Below are 17154 nucleotides of genomic sequence, written 5' to 3'. Positions count from 1 at the left end.
GGGTGTTTTCAATTTTCGAAATACGGCGTAATTTGAAGTCTGTGTCATGCTATGTCTTACGACGGTGTTCTGAAAGGAAATTCGAATCTGTGTATCTCAAGAATCGACAGCGCACGAAGAAGGCTGCATTGAACATTGAATTTAACGGGATCAAAGAGCGACGTTTAGCGTCCTACTGGTCAAGAATTCATTATCTATCTCTCGTACCCATTAGCCTCACACCGGGGGAGGCATCTTCGGCTTAACTCGCCACGAAAACCAAGTCCGGCGGAATAATAAGATTCGGTCGTCTGGTCCGGTTCGGTTCTTCGATTCTTAACTCGGCGCACAAAATAGATTTCATAAAGAATCTCAATGTTTGAAAAAAAAAAACCTACGCGAATTGACGATCATAGATTTGTTGTCGTTTTTCCACGAGACAAACTTCACCTTATACGAATGACGTCAAAGCTTGAGTAGAACTTTCTAGTAGATAGTGTCCGTGTAATATGGGTGAGGCACTTTCAAATATATACATATATATATATATATATATATATATATATATATATATATATCACTGTATTGATGTTTATAATGTTGAAATTTTTCCATCATCGTCGTCTCTGCTGCTATTTATTTCTAAAGTCTCTTAAGATCTTTTGTTTTAATTAGGAATTCGTGTTTTCAATCGATGTCTTGTTTCGCCGCGGTTTGATGTTTTTCCGTAATGCGATTATCGCAACACTTTGCATATTATCGATCGCGGGCTCGTGGACCGGTGGTTCGCCAGTCCGCAGATGACGTCTTTATATATATATATATATATATGGCGAATTCCATTGAAATTTGCTGATGACTTTTTGATGCTTACGAAATTATGAATGATATAAGTAAGAATGCGCTGTGATGCGAAATTTGCCCGCGAGGTTTTTTAGGCGGAATATTACATTTTGAAATGGCATAGTTCATTAGATTTTCTAGAACTTGTATTTATTTATCTCGCAGCATTGATAGAATACCTGGCAGTCATCGAAAGTTTGTTAGATATTTATGCGCTATGTTATCGAATGAAAGTGACTGAAATTCGAGATGATGTTTTTGATTTTCTTCGCGGTTGTGATTTTTGAGTCTTCACTTGAGGTGGTTTCGGTTTTTTTTTCGAAACTTTTTCGGAAACTTTCCGATTTCGGAATAGCAGGTCGGTAAATAACATAAATGCTCGAGGCACGCGTGTAGATGAAAAGTTAAAAACTGATATCAACTTTGCGATTAAAATGAGGATGATAGAAATATGTCCGATGAAGACACCTACACACCTACGACTACAGATATCATAAATGATTTGTTGACATTCTGATTGTAGAACACATTTCGGTCGGTTTGGACCGAGTTCGTTTATTCTTCTTATCCGTTTCGTCCATTGTTCTTACTCGGTGCAGTCGTATAATTACCTTTGAGATTCGAAGATAGAAGAAAGAAAAAAAAGCGTTGGTTGTCGGTGGTGACGACGGAACAGTGTGTCACAGGCGCAGTCCGATCAGCCACCACCGTACAGTAGACATACCATCAAACGACGATGTAAAATAACGCCACTGCTCGTAACAAACATGATCCTTCATCAAAAGAGTTCTCATCCGATCAAACATTGGCGCCTTTATTCGTATACACCTTTATTTCTTTGATGGCTTTTGATGTCGGCGCGAATCAATGGGCCTAATTACTAAAGCGCATAAAAGACACGCAAGACGATTTTAATGACGTCTTCGCTGATTAGCGAGATCTCGTTTTGAGAGATGACCCTGTATGTAAGGGTTCTCAAATTCTATAATTCGGACATCGGTTACGCATTATAGGTCTCGGTCTGGTTCGTTTTTATCGATCGATCGTGTCAAACAGCGGCCATCTTGAATACCGAATCTCAATTCTAGTTAGATGGAAAACTATAGAATATGAATACGCTAATCATTCATTTGTTTATTAATTGTAAACCCTGTACAAAGTACAGTATACAAATATCATAGTGCTACAAAATATGATGGTCATACAGAACAGTGTATAGTAATGGTAGCACCAGAGTATTGTTCATAGAATTGAATAGGGTTGTTTGATGCCTGTAGTTCTAGTTGAACAGAATTGTGATCATAAAATTGTATAAACTGGACATTCATTCAAAGAAAAAGTGATATTCAATTCTGATTTGGTGGTATTCTAGTTACTGTAAGGAGTTGAAGTATTTTTGTGTGCTGTGTGTGTCTGTGTTTGTCATAGGCGGAACTAATCAGATTTAATAAATACGGGAACATTCGGTCATCGGCAGTGATTTCCCTGATGTTCGTATGGCCCTTTTTATTCATTTCCTGCGCAAGCCTCTGAAGATTTTAGTTTTAATTAGTGTATGGAATTATGAAGATGTGGCCACGTCTTTGATGTCGGATCAACGGGACTAATTATAATGATGAAATCGACTGGTAAAACATCTATTACAGAACACGCAGTCATTTCATCTATTCATATCCCGGTCAAAATACTTCTCCGAGAACTACTGAGATTTGAAAAAATAATTATCAAAGCTTAAAAGAAATCTATAGTTTTTGATGCTATAAGACATAATAAACATTTCTGTATCGAACTTTCTAACCATGAATTATTCTATGTGATAAAAAACGAAGGAGAAAGAATTGTTTTTTGTTTTGATTTTATGATATGTTAGGATAATGGTAGAATATCCTGGAGACGCTGAGACGTGGAGCACAGATAATAGGTTCAAAACTAAAACTAAATACAGAATTTAAAAGATTGAAATCGAATTTTATTTATCAAAATACGGGACGATGATCTCTATTGAGAGTTTGAAACGTTGTGTATCTTGATTTTAATTCTTGATCAATAAAATTCAATTTTAATTTTCTAGATTCTGTGAATATTGAGTTTTGAACTGAACGTTTCTCAAACTGGAATTTACCGAAATCGTCGAAAATTTTTAAACGAAGTTTCGTCCCGATTTTTTTTCGAACGTGAACTTCTCGTCGAGAGTCGACGATTCTTTTGAAGTTCGGAGCTTGTTAACAAACGCGGAACAATTGGTCGGTAATTGCTCGAATGTCGGCCGTGTCCAGCACGAGTTATCACAATATCTGCTCCTGTGACACGAGGGGCCGCCTTGATCAAAGGGAACCCTCTTCCAGTTGGCAGATTCGTAAGATTTCCCATCGCGCTCCAACTGGCTGATGTCTGTAATTGTTCCGATTGCCGAACATTTGACTAGCGAAAGAAATTGTGGCAACGTTGTAGACAATAACGCCGACTACCACGGGCACTGTCTCGCCCGATGTCAAATTTACCATTTTTACTTTCATCTCTGCGTGTGTGAGTAACGCTACGTTTAGTTTCACAGTAATCACTTCGACGTGGTCGAAAAAGGTTTTTTTTTTCAAAATACTTTTCCGGGCCGGCGATATGTTCATCCGATCTCGTATAATCAGTGAATGCACCGTGAACGAATCCAGCGTGCTCGGCGAAAACAATCCGTAAAAAAATCAGATTGGTTAGTTTCCATTTATAGTAGCCCGCATTAGGGGGACGTTGGTCATTGTCCCAAATATATGAGGCCAAGTTTGCTTCCTCAATCTATGAAATTGATCATAAATCAAAAATTGACTTAGCTCAAGGACTTCTGCCAGATTTCATTCAGTCACTACGCTTGAAATTTTACTTTACCATTTTCTAAAAAGTATTTTTCACTGTCTTTGAATCTTTTCTACTAGAGCAATTTTTATTTTTTGGAATTCGACGTATTTATACGACTAAGCCTTCGCCTATCGCTTTAAGAGACATCACCGATCGCTTTTGAAATCTGTTTCATATTACGAGACACTAGAGACTTCGATATAACTTGAAAAACAAAAGTTCATTTGAAATACGTTTGTAATTGTAGATCTTCTCTATGGTTACTTTTCATATGAATGTATTTTATATATATATGTATTTTTATGGATATAAAGATAGTTATTTAGTATTATATTTCGTGATCAATTGCCAATTCTAGAAGTATCTGTAAACTGTTTTGATGATTGATTGAGTTTTCAATAATATTTATGCCGCTCGTCAATTTGTTCTCTAAAGCAGTCGCCATTTGCCTTCGGGTGTCTTCAAAACAATATTGTTAATGTACGACGAAATCGGTTTCATGCACGTATAAAAAGCCGATTCCTGACATTAAGCGCATTTGCTTTTATTAAAAGTTTTTTCAGTCGTAGTTCCGTAGTTTAGTCCCCCGGAATGTAATTGTCTTTTGACGCCCATATTTCTTACGTTAACTATAATTTCGATGTTTTATTCGCTGTTACACATTTTAGAAAAAAATTTATAATTCAGATAAATATATGTTATAAGATACGGCTTGATGCGTATAGACTGAGTGACTGACACATTTAAACAATGATCTATGATGAAGTGTATATGCGATGAATCGTACACAGGGTCATATCGATAGTTTTGAACTTTTCTTCGCGATAGAACCAAGGACTTTCGTTTTAGAGTCTATGATAAAACAAATGTCATTTGCCTCATTCAAAGCCCAAAACAGCGGGGAAACAAAGAATCAGGAAACAGAAACATGTTTTCGTGTGCATCGGGCATCAAAATTGCCGTAAATTTATTTCTTTTCTTAATTCTTTAAAGATGGACATGTTTTGCTTTGAAGTATTCTATATCGCATGATCAATTGACTCGTATCAACTGAGACTGACTGTACAGATCATATACACCCTATATACACAGTTTTCAGGTGCTGTGCGTGTAACCGCATGTAATCCTGCAATCATAAGATATTCTTCGCGTTCACTGCAGCAGCACGGATCAAAATCGCAGAAAAATTAGATAGATTCTTCATGAAAATTATAGCAATTCATTGCTACATGTAAATGATCGCTATTTGGCATTTCCGTGGTAGAACTCGAAGCCTCAGGTGAGAAGGCAACATAATTTCGACTCTTTGATATATCGCGACTGGAGAGAAAGTACGGACGACTGATAAAGGAAAATGGCAAACTCCGGCGCTTCCTGACTTCAGCATCATTACACGACAATTACACTTATAATTATACATAACATCGTTGAGCCTCGGTCTGTAGACAGTTAGTTATTCCTGCGAGCTATTCAAACAGTCTATCAGTCATCGCTCATATAGAAATACGATTTTGCCCTGAAAATACTGAATTATTACCTGGTTGTCAAATATAAGTTCGCGATGTCTGGATGTAAGGCCGTAGTTCGTTTCTTTTATCAGATTCCCTTCAGGTCGCTATCTTATTGCTTATTAAGTTTTTGTTTGTATAAATTCCATTGCTGAAAACTGAATATCGTCTCAATACTTTCCCATTCTTCAGGACCTTGGAACTAATAAACAATCTCCTCTCTGTCTGGACTCTGGTGGGGTTTATTGTTCTTTACTTGATAGCTATAAAGTCCAACTTGAGGAGGCTTTATTTCCAGGAACTGGATGTTTACCATCCCGTGTGTCTATAATTGAATTGAAAAAAAAAAACGAACGTTGATGACATTGTCATGTTCTTATGATTGATCTATATTATGACATGGTATCAAGTTTACTGTATATGTCCAAATTTGTTCCTAAGATATAAAAGAACTATGCGATGAAATGCACGATTGAGCACAATAAATATTAGATCAATTTTAGTTGAAGGAAATGTATTAATCTCAGCGTATGGTAAACTAATAGTGATTATCATTAGATTATTTATGGATAATTTTTGACTGAGAGTTTTGAAGTTGAGTTCTATTCTACAGTGGTTTGATCGTTTCAGTTTTATGACTCCAGTGATCATTGTTATGAGTTGACTGTTCATCAACGGCGCTATAACGGGAAACAAGTTGACATGAAAATTGTAGCGAATTGAGCTCTCATCGTGCGGTTATGTTGTTAATATGTCAAGTTGTTTCCATTCTACTTGGCTTCACGGCGTTAAACGGAATATCATTTAGTTGAAGAATCCGGTGATGTTTTATAGGTTGTAAGCTACGATCGATAGTAGTTCATAAAGATTATATCAATCGCTTGATTTCTATATCTACTTAGATACGTCCTAATTATCTAAATTAACATTGTCCTTGGTATCTTAAGGTCTGCGTGTAGGCTGTTTTTAGTGCCTTTCCTCGACGTGACTTGTAGATATAGTTTTAGTTTGATACTTTGAGAATAATTATCTATCTAAAGATTTCTAATATTTCCTTCGAATACTACAAAAATTGTAATGTTTTTTATATTGCAGTTTATAGAAACTTGTCTCGAGTTGATAGTCTATGTCTAAGATATGTTTTTGTTTGCGTGAAAAGGACTCGACCCAAACATTACCCGAACTCGGTTTGTCGTATTTTCGCCTCCCTTTATCCGAGACATTTCATTGTAGAAAAAAAAAACGATCCCTTTTCACAACAGATTTTTCAACTATTTCAACCGTGTATAAATATTATGGCGATTCATTGACGAACGTAGCCGCGAGGAAGTAACAGTTCCCCTTTCATCGCCGGGCCTACTTATTGTAATTCATTCATGCTTCATCATGAACGTCTCGGCGAGTATAAAAAGCCATCGTTTTGTTGGCAATTTGTATTTTCGTCACCGGACGACCGGAGTTCATTACACCTTATGATCAGGGGCCTGTTCAGCAGCTTGCCCGGTGCTGCGTATAATATCAGGCGCTCTTGCTCGAGTGGCGTCGCCGGCAAAAAAGAAATTAATTATAGTTTGGAGGGGCTTTTAATTTAGCTATTTGGCCGTAATTGCTCGGAGAGAGGTAATGAATGCCCTGTAGTCATCGGCTTGTCTGGATAGATTAAACCATCGGATACTTCACTACCGAACGAGCAGTAATCTACTCCTACTGTATCTCGTTCGTCCGCCTGTTTAATACGTTAACGTTCGGAAAAATGTTTTAGGAATGTGCCGAACAGGAATTCGGTACCCGATCGATGGTGGGGCCCGGTACGAAGGGTTCCTTTGTTCGAGGCATCAAACACATGGTAGTAATAGTTCGGGGGCTGCTAGATTTCGGTGTGTTGTGTGTTTAAGTGCACGGATCACTGGTGATGTTTGCCGGTCGTCAACCATGCGGAAATAATCGAGCTTTTGTGAAAACGGGCTAAAAATCCACATCAGACTTTGAAACCAAACATCCTCTGGTCATGACAACGCCCCGACTATGTCATAAAAATTGTGGCGCGCATGCCTCAACGCACCTGTAGAAAACTATTTTTCCTTTCCGCGGATCGCAATATCCTTTTCGATCGTCATCGTCGTTATTGTTAGAGTTGTTGTTTGCGCTCGGCGACGTCGAGGAGGCACTTGATACAGTGTGTACTCGCGAGGGCCGGATGAGGAATTTTTTTCCGTTTAAACACGACGGTTGAAATTCACGGTAGTCTCCGTCGTCGTCGTCGCGACTCTGGATGATCGTGTAGGGGGGTAATGTGTGCGTTCATGCTTGTATCGAGTTGCTCATTTAGACGCAGTTCACAAGTTCCAGCGGGATATTTGACACGGTCTTGATGACTGTGATCTTATGTCCGATTTCACACAACGCTAGTCGGTAAAGACTGGTCTGCTTGTACTGCGCGCACTCAACGTCGATCATGTAGAAAATTCACATTCTTTGAATCGGTTTCTTAAACTCCGGGATGCACTCTGAGGCGCGCGCAGCCGCGTGTCCATCCGTCCGTTGGAAGTAATTAAGAAATAGTTTTGATTCAGATAAATGTCAATAGTTATTCTACGATCTTACATCCGACATTCCTTTAACCTTCACTGAATAACAAACGCCGGGCCAACATTTCAGAAATGTGATCGGGTTTTAATATCAAATATCCAATATGGCTGAGTTTCCTATCAATTCAATACCTTACGGGGTATATATATATATATATATATATATAGCCAAACACTGATCAATATATATTGTATACATATATATATATCTTCTCTTTCAGTGTTTTTGGTTTACCTTTGTCAGCGATATGATGTTGGCATTGAGCCAATTCATGTAAAATCGCGGTACGTTTTTTTATGTGAGCATTTGTTTCATTGGTTCTCGGCTTAAAAGACGTATAATCGATGCGATTGAAGACATGGCGAACCTCCGTCGATGACATGGTCAACTGAGTTAAAATTCTACGAAAAACTGATTTTGGCGGGAAAATTATTAGCTCTCGCGTATAAAATTGCAATGACCTCGATTGGGGGGGCGTTGTCTCTACGAACAAATGGGATTGTTTTTTGGATATACGGGGAATTCCGGCGCTACTAAAATTATGGGAAAGCCATAGAATGGTGTACGTTTCATTGGACTAGGTGCCGTATACGTGCCGATTTCAAATGCTCATTGCTGGTGAGGATGTAATTATTTCACTCATCTGCCATAGGTATTGTTTCATTTTAATACCCGGTGATTGTTTTGATTGACATTGAGGTGTAAGCGAATATTCACTTACACGAGGCCTCCACATGCACGCGGAGTGCTACACCACACACACACACACACACACAAGCTCGTACAGTACACTACGGTGATGCTGTAACGCGTGAACGTTTGATATGAAAATAGGCTGAATAATCATAGCAGAAGATGAGCGCTGTGTTTTCTGTTCGATAGAATTTGTAATAAATTGTAATTTCTTGTGACCTGAAAATACTAAGCAGCAAACTAAAAGGTCTGTCGAGGTCTGAATATTGTAGTGGTAAATTCCAGGACTTAAAACGATCTAATAGCCGATTTCTTCTGTACCACCGATATTTTAGCTTCCGTGGCCAACATTGGAAGAGGTTTCCAAGACCCAATATTCAGCCACCCTCTGATATGTGATGAATACTAGGCCATCCCAAAATAATGGTCTGTTTGCCGTAACCCGACCAACCTGACTTCAGAGGTACCGAGTGAAAACTTTTTTCTAGGATTCATTGAAATAAATTTTATTTTTGATAAAAACAGCCGACCGACTATGAGCTACGTATGTTTGAATTCTAGTGTGCATGGTGTGAAAACATGCCTTGACATGTGGCCTAGTTTAAGTTTCCAGGAAACTGGCAGTGTTCCAATAAGCTGCCATTCATTCTAATAGTGACTAAAGTGACTGAATAGCTGGTAACGTGAAAGCGCGCACATATTCAATGTACCGTTTCATTTTTAAGACAGAGATGACGCTCTGGACGAAGTTATAATTTTAGAATAATTCTTGAAATCTACGCTATTAGACAAATTTCCTGTGCGCAACGTAGATGATTTTTTGCGATATTGTTTCCATGTAAAAAAGCCCAAAGGTGAAAAATTTGTTTTTTTTTTTGCCCAAAAATTTTGCAAAAAAAAAATTCTACCTACCTACCGACTCATCCTGAAAAGTTGAGTCGGTGTTGCAGCAAACAGACAATTATTTTGGGATGGCCTTATTTGAATATTTTTTCATATTATATTAAACATATTTTTTTGAAAATATAAAATAGTTTCCCTGCCGTGCCTACCTGTACCCTACAAACTTTTAGACGTGGACCGCAAACAAATGTATATCTTTGGTCTTATTTGACTACAAAATAATTCTTTAGGAAAGATAAAATACAATATAAACTGTGGATCTTTGAAGTCACGAATTAAAAAGATTTTTCAAGCAATGCCCTTACTCCAAACAACCTCTAGCTTTCAAGGTAAACCACACTTTGCCCATGGGTAATTTATTTATTTTAGTGTTTCTAAAGTTTGCTACGGAAATAGATTGGATAAAATGCGACATTAGGAAGAAAATATATCGGTGTCGATTTCATAGATATATTTGATAAAGGGCGAAATAACTTTCAAATTGATATTTCGCAGCCAGTCGATACAATATTGTATTTACCGGCGTCTATCTGTATCACGTCGATGTAGTTATTTTCATTCGTTATGAATTTGTTTGTTTGTTTTTTTTCAGGGGAACAAGGTGTCTGTGGTGCAGCCCACCCACCCGGGCAGTTTGGCCCATCTAATGATGTATAATAATGACCAATTTTCACCTCCGCCAGCACATATGGGTATACCTCCTGTACCCATAGATCCAAAAACAGGTCAGTCTATGAATCTTTTCATTTGTTCATTTCAATAATTTATTTCTAAAAGCGTTTGATTTTTCTTTTTTTGCATTTTGTTGTAGTTAACACGTATGTTTTGTAAGCAGCTCAAAAGTGTTTTTTATTTGTCATTTTCATATTTTGTTTGCTCAGTTTTATTCTAGATTCATGGACATCTCCGATATTTGTGTTGAAGCTTGACGGAAATATATAAGGGCGGGGAGGGGGGGGGGGTATGTAGGGTATTCTGGTCGATTGCGAGGAAGTTCAAAGATTGTACATTGTCACTAGAATATCTCGGTCGCAACTATTGCAGTCAGGCTGCCCTTGGATTGGTTTTCAGGATGAATCTGTGGGAGGGGCTTCCCGGCTAAGTTATCTAAAACTTGAGAGTAAATTTCTGCTGAAAATCTAAATCATATTTCGTTGTTCGTCTGTCGGTTAATATTTGATAATTCGAATGTTTGAAAAGTACATTTGTCACCGAGGCTTCGGGCTCTAAACTGTCTTCATTAATGGATAACTGCATTTACGAGTATCGAAAAATCGTCAAGCCCTAGCAGCGCCGAGACGCGCCGTGACGCGTATGTCAACTATTCGAACATATGCACGATTGAAAAAAATTACCATTACCCGCGCGCGCACGTTCCTGGGTTATTATCAATTTCCGTCATCCGTGGTCCTTCGGTGCCTTTTGTAGTAATTATCACCGATCCGCCATGACACGACTTACAACGACATGAAAGGGAAAAGTTTAATTCAAAATTATGGTTTATCAAAACATGAAAGACGATCAAAGAAAATAATTTGCCTGCCTGACTGATAATTGATGTAAGAAGAACACTATTACTGCATGTATCCGTTCTCTATACACAATGATGATTGCAAATAGGCTTAATAAAAAATCTGCCGTCCTCGTCGTTCATTGCTGTTATTACCGTTCACAGCGCCTCCTCATCTCTCCTCACCAGCCCCAGCTGAATATTTGAATGAAATGATTTTTAATGAAATTTGTTGTGTCCAACTGAACCGATCAAGTATAGAACTGAGTTAAACACCTCATTCTTTAGAGTTTGGTAAATTGAAAAATCACTAATAGATCCGCTCTTATTTGGTTCGTACCTGGAATGGACCAATTTAGAACGGACAAAATCTATGTACACATTTATCACTGGTCCAGTTAGACGCAGGACTCTGATGGACCGAAGGAATGTTTCCATTTATATACAGAGAATTTTTTATATAAATTTAAAATGTATAATTTTGCTGTGTGAATGCTTGATTCACTGTGAAGTCAAACATTCCGTAAACTCACGTGAATAACTTACCACCACATTTTGATTATGATTTGTTACATATATTTTTCAAAATGTTTGATTCGATTTTGTTTAGAATTAATATCGTTGATAATGATCGAATGTCTATCCTAGTCGTGTATCCGTCTAGCTGCCAGTTATAGAATTTCGATTTATACCGAACTTCAGAAATGACAATAGAAATTAACTCGAATTTCAGTTTCAAATCAGAAAGCGCCGGATCAGTAGTAAACATGAAAGAGAATAGATACTGCTAGGCACTGATCGCGTCACCCTCTAAAAACTGATATACCAAATTACCGAACGAAGATTCCCTGCCCCCCTCGAGGGTCGGGAAATTATAATTCGACATACAGATATCGGACGTAACTGACGCCTGACGGACACCTTTGAAGATCGTGTCGTTTTGTTTGACGACAGCTCGCGGCTTATTTTACTTGTTTGATCTGTTTACACTTTCTGTTGTTTTTTTGTCTTCGCGTCGAAGCAAGAAAACTTTGTTCTATTGAACATCGCGAGGGTGACGAGGACGGCGACGAGGACGACGACGATGAAATGATTTCGTCCGTCGCCGATGTCATACGTTAGACTCGCTTTTGTGATGGCATCTCGGCCCGAACCGACTACGCACCTGCGCCCTTCTCGTTTTCACCGGATGACGATACGAATGTTTTTTGCTTTAAGATATTAATACAGGTCGGGCATAAATTTTTCATCCGACTTGATGACAGTTTGCGCTTTGAAGATTTATGAGTTCAAAGCGTCGCGAGTGCTTATTTTGTTTCCGATCGCTGCCACTTCAGCGTCGTTCAAACAACTACTGCTTGTGATATCCCGCGATTAGCTCATGTCTCCCTTTCTGTCTTGGATTCGATGATCTTTGATCTCGGGACAAGATGTACCTCATTAATTTCATCAGTGTCTTTCAGTCGCAGCTGATATCATCATCGCCAGTAACCCGTGCGGTCTCGACTCGTCCCGCGCCCATCAATTATTGTGATTAATATTTTAATGATGAAAGCGTTTTTGTTTGCGACTTAAAACAACGGGCGAAAAGTTTCCGAAGATCAGAATGAGGCGAAAAATCATATTCAACATCTGCGTACGTTTCGATATTAATTGCGTTTCTAATTTCGAGCATCGGGTGAAGATTAGTTAAAACATTCGCGCGATTGAGAAACTATTTTGAACGTCACATTAACACTGATTAGAAAAGACTTGTGTCGTAGAACACGGTGTCAGTTAAACAGGACGACCACTTACCTGGAAATCAGGCAAAACACGCGCAATTCTCTTATATTAGAGAAAAAAAATGGATTCATGATATGAATGGGTTTTTACTGCTTTCTTCTTCTGTCGGGTGTCCAAAACTACTAGCCTACCCCGGGTATATCTAGTTACAAGCGGAAGTAATGATACTGGAGGGCTTGTTTACAGCCTGATAAGCAACACTAATACCTCGTCGAGAGTCCATTGTCACAACAATTTGTCGCGTTTGACAAACTGTTATTAATTTGGATCGCAGATTTAAAAAAAATACCCCCAACAATCAGCTGTTCGGTAGTTTAGCGATTGTCTATTTTGTGCACAGCCCGAGGCTCAGCGCGTGCTAGTGTGCGTGTATGTAACTCAGAAATTAAAGGCCACATTCAGGTCACTAACCATGATTTGCTGGTGTTGTAATCGCTTTCAATGCTAATAGTTATGAATTTCGACTGATTTTTTGTTTGATGTCGTCGTATTTCTGTCTCATGCCCGCCCGGTCTCTCGGGTCGCACGCGCGACAACGTCTCTAGTTAATCCTTCTCTACTTCAGGGCAATAATACACGTGAATGGAATTAATTCGGTGAAAATTCAGCCGTTTTTTTTAAAATTCAGTCCTATCTCGTTTTCCATCTTTTCCGATGTCCATATGCTGGACAGTAAGAAACGTCGCTTGTCAAGCAAAAATGAAACATATATGACATCTGGCGAAAGTTAGAATTGAGCCGATTATTTACGGTTGACGTATAATAACACGTTGTATAGTTTTAACTTGCTATGATTCTGGACGTGAATCTTATATCGAGTTTGAAAAACAAAATCTTATCTACTGAGGCAATGATTGTTTTTATGCATCGTCAATTTTTGAATTCCCTGTAAAATGTATTGTAGGCGTTCCACTCCATTCATGACGCCTGTCTCTATGAGTATTGTGCGGATAATGTGCTGACTACAGCCATGGACTCTAAAACCAAGAGTCCATACTATAAACATAGACATATAGTATAGAGATTATATGTTATGCCCCAACTTTACTCGCATCTCGAGATTCTATGAAAGCGACCCCATTTTTACTATAACTTGATTGAGCTTGAAGTCAATAGCTATTTATGCACGTTTTGAAACCGTGGAAAGGAATAATAAGATATATCACCTGCCTGCTGATAATGAATGAATGGTTTATCAGTTATTTTTTCGAATGGTTTTTAAACTAAATCATTTGATTCGTTCTTTTACGATTCATCAATGTTTTTGATGATGTGGTCAGTAGCTAGACACTCACTAACTCGACTCAGCGCGACCCAGCACGACCCAGCTCTTTTTAGAACAATCGCGAACATTCCTTTCGAGAAGTTTTATATATATATGTGATCATAGATAGCCGAAGGTGATATAAGTGTTATGTTTTTATGCGTATCGAATATAAAATGGTTTTAGGGCAAATCTCAATTCGATCGAAACACGCCCATGATTAGTGCATATTTTGTGTTTTTCGACATTTCATAATGTTGATCTCGAATGAAAATCGCTATTCTTTTGATATTTTGAGATTAAGTTTGTTCGGTGTATCGATGTTTTCTAACCGAGTTACATATTTCAGTTAGTTATTTAAAGGATGAATGCTCTAGGATAGATATCTAGAATCAACTATTGATAGATCGAAGATATAATATATTGTATTGTTTTCATGTGTTTGTTTTCATCCAGTTCGATCAGGTACGAATAAGGTTTTCCCCGCTGTTCCCCTTTTTAAGTTTCCTCGCTTGAGATCTAGTGATATATTAAGCGATGTTTTCATGTGTAGGCATCGGCCAAAAATTGAAATTGATGTTGCTTAAGAATATCGGGGCTGCATTTCTCTTAAGTAATGATAGACAACGCAGACTTTGAAATTTCACGAAAATGAAAGATTATGGTGTACAGGCATTGATAAGGTCATTGCCAGTATAAAATTTGGTTGTTAGAAATTATTTCACAGTTTGTAACAAAGAAATTCATAAGGTTCGAGCTAATAGGGTAGGACACTGCACTGCGAATGTAACTGGAGGATAACATCTAAATGTGAGGTTCACTTCTGGAAGTCTTAATTAATCGGCAAGTATTAATTAGTAGAGGAATCAGCTGGCTAATGAGGTCGTGATGCTTTGTGTTTATTGTGAAATATACAATTTCTGAAATGAACTCCTAGTGAGCTGTGGGCAAGAAACTGCAGGTTTAGTCGATTTGCAAATGAATTTAACTGGAAACACCATTTATTATTGCCGCATGATTAACAGTTTTACTTAATGTCAAAGACAAGCGTAATGACCTGGTATATTGTTAATGGAATGAGAGGTGTTCATTACAAAGGTTCTACACTATTTAGCGGCCTGCGGGTTGCATTTTGATGTTCGTCGGATCTGAAGAGAAGGAAAGATGTTCGTCTGTTCGTCGGGAGATGCTAATGAATAACTAACGTTGTGTATATGCTCATATCATCATTATCATTGAGAGACATCGATAGAGTCGGAGTCGGAGTCAGAGTCGGAGAACGGAGCAGAAACGAATTCGGGAAAACCAGTTTCTCGCTCTCGTCCAATGTGGTGACATGACGCAAAAGCGAGTCTATTAATTAGCCACGGTAGGACGCGCATAAATATGAAAGTCAACTTAGTCGTAACGTGTGGTGCTGCAATACGGTAATTGTATTGGCTGTTCGGGAGACACACACAACCAGTATCATACTTTAGTGACATTACTTAAAAAGGGTGTGTCAAACGCTATTGCGTGTTGTATGTGTAAAGCAAGCGTCATCGTCATCGTGCTTGTATATACTACCTTCATATTCGTGTTGTTAGTATAACGCATCTGACTGGTCCGGTGTCTGGTCCGGTGTCCGGTGGTTCGCTTCATTTCACTGTTCGCCACCGCGTACAATTAACAACAACATCAACGACAACGAGGAGGAGTTTATTATCATCAGCTGTTCGGTTGACCGGTGTTGGTCGGTTCTATCGATAATAAGTATTATTAGTTCGTCTCGGCGTTCGAATCCAAAACGTGACAACTACAAAAAATGGAATCCGATATGTCTTGCGATGGTATGTATAGAAAATTAGTCGTCGTATTCCGTTTTGAAATTGAAAAATACTCGTCCAGGAATCTTTTTGTATCTGTAGCTGATCTTATTATTATTACATGTTCCATTTAATGTATGTTTTGAATGTAAAATTAAGATACGTTGAACGTTCGTTGATTCTTTCTTATGAGATGTTTATTTATCTGATGCTGACAATTCGTGTAAATCTTACTTTAACTCTTGAGGCAAAATAGTCATTTTGTTTTGTTTATTTTTTTTCTAAATTTCCCATTATAAGTGATGGTTTTTACATGCGTGTATCGATCTCTTAAACAGAGGTTTGTTCGGTTTAATTTCTACTAATCAAGGAGCATTTTGCGCGTTTGATTTTAATTTCTCAAACGCAGTAAATGCACAATAGGTAATTTGTAAAAACGACATGATTTCCTATATGCGTATAATATGAGCTGTTGTGACATTCAACAAACTGCAGTCCTCGGCGCCGCCGTAGGCTCAAATCACGATCGATGGTTTCTCGTATTTTCTGTGATCTGTTCATGCGATGTAATACATTACATCGCCAACCCTCCATCGTCAGCCCTCCATCGCCATCGCTGCCGCCGTGCTCAAATTAATAGTTGCCCACATTTAAACTAGTCTCCTTTGTCGGTTTATTGAAATTTGATGCGGTAAGTTTTTCGAGCATTGAAAAATATGTTTTACGAGACTTAATTGATTTATTTTCTACCTGGAAGTCGTTTGTTGTCGATGCATTTTTCGTAGCTTACCTTTGATGAAAGCCACTTTTAAGTTGATTGACTTATTGTCAGTCATTTATCAACGGGCGGCGGATGCATTTAGAGATTAAAGTTTTAATACACAAATTTTAGAAAAATTCTCATCTGAGAGTTTACGGTCCATTAGAATTTCTGATTATTCGATGTTTTAAAATCAGTTGTTGAGGAATATCACGCGCTGCAGCTGCTGGTACTGGTGCCTGTTTGAAATGTCAACCAGTAATGCAAAATAAATCTGGAAACGGTAGCGTTGAAAGCCTCCCGAAAACAAAGGATAAAACGTAAAACGCTGTCCTGAGAGAGTTGAGACATCAGAGTCGTATCCAGTTCCTCAAAGATGAGCTTCCATCATAGGTCGTCTGCATTATCATAACCTTGAACCTCTCTCCGAAGAATTACTGCAATAGATGTATATATTATCATAATCATAAGTGAAATATAAACTCTTTAAATTCTCAAAATGAAAACCAACTTGTAAAAGTTAATGCGTAATCTGAAGGGAATATTTTATTTAATGACGCGAAGTTCCCTTATTGTTGATGGTTTTTCCATTGAATCACTCCCTGGAAGTTTGTTATACTCTAGATAAATTCAGTGTGTCTGTTAGTCAGGCCTGTAAGATGTGCAAG

General features: G+C 38.1%; 1 protein-coding gene across 3 annotated transcripts in view; it reads left to right on the top strand.

Moving 5' to 3' along the window:
• LOC141904797 (transcription factor 7-like 2) overlaps positions 1–17154 on the top strand; it is a 73413-nt gene that overhangs the window by 41774 nt on the left and 14485 nt on the right. For all 3 annotated transcript variants that reach the window (XM_074793473.1, XM_074793472.1, XM_074793474.1), the window contains exon 5: positions 9955–10087. In XM_074793473.1, coding sequence (XP_074649574.1) covers positions 9955–10087 — 133 coding nt within the window. The remainder of the gene's footprint in view (positions 1–9954; positions 10088–17154) is intronic.

Source organism: Tubulanus polymorphus, chromosome 4 (assembly GCF_964204645.1).
Source record: "Tubulanus polymorphus chromosome 4, tnTubPoly1.2, whole genome shotgun sequence".
NCBI classification, from domain to species: Eukaryota; Metazoa; Nemertea; class Palaeonemertea; order Tubulaniformes; family Tubulanidae; genus Tubulanus; species Tubulanus polymorphus.
This window is presented reverse-complemented; position numbering and strand designations above follow the sequence as displayed.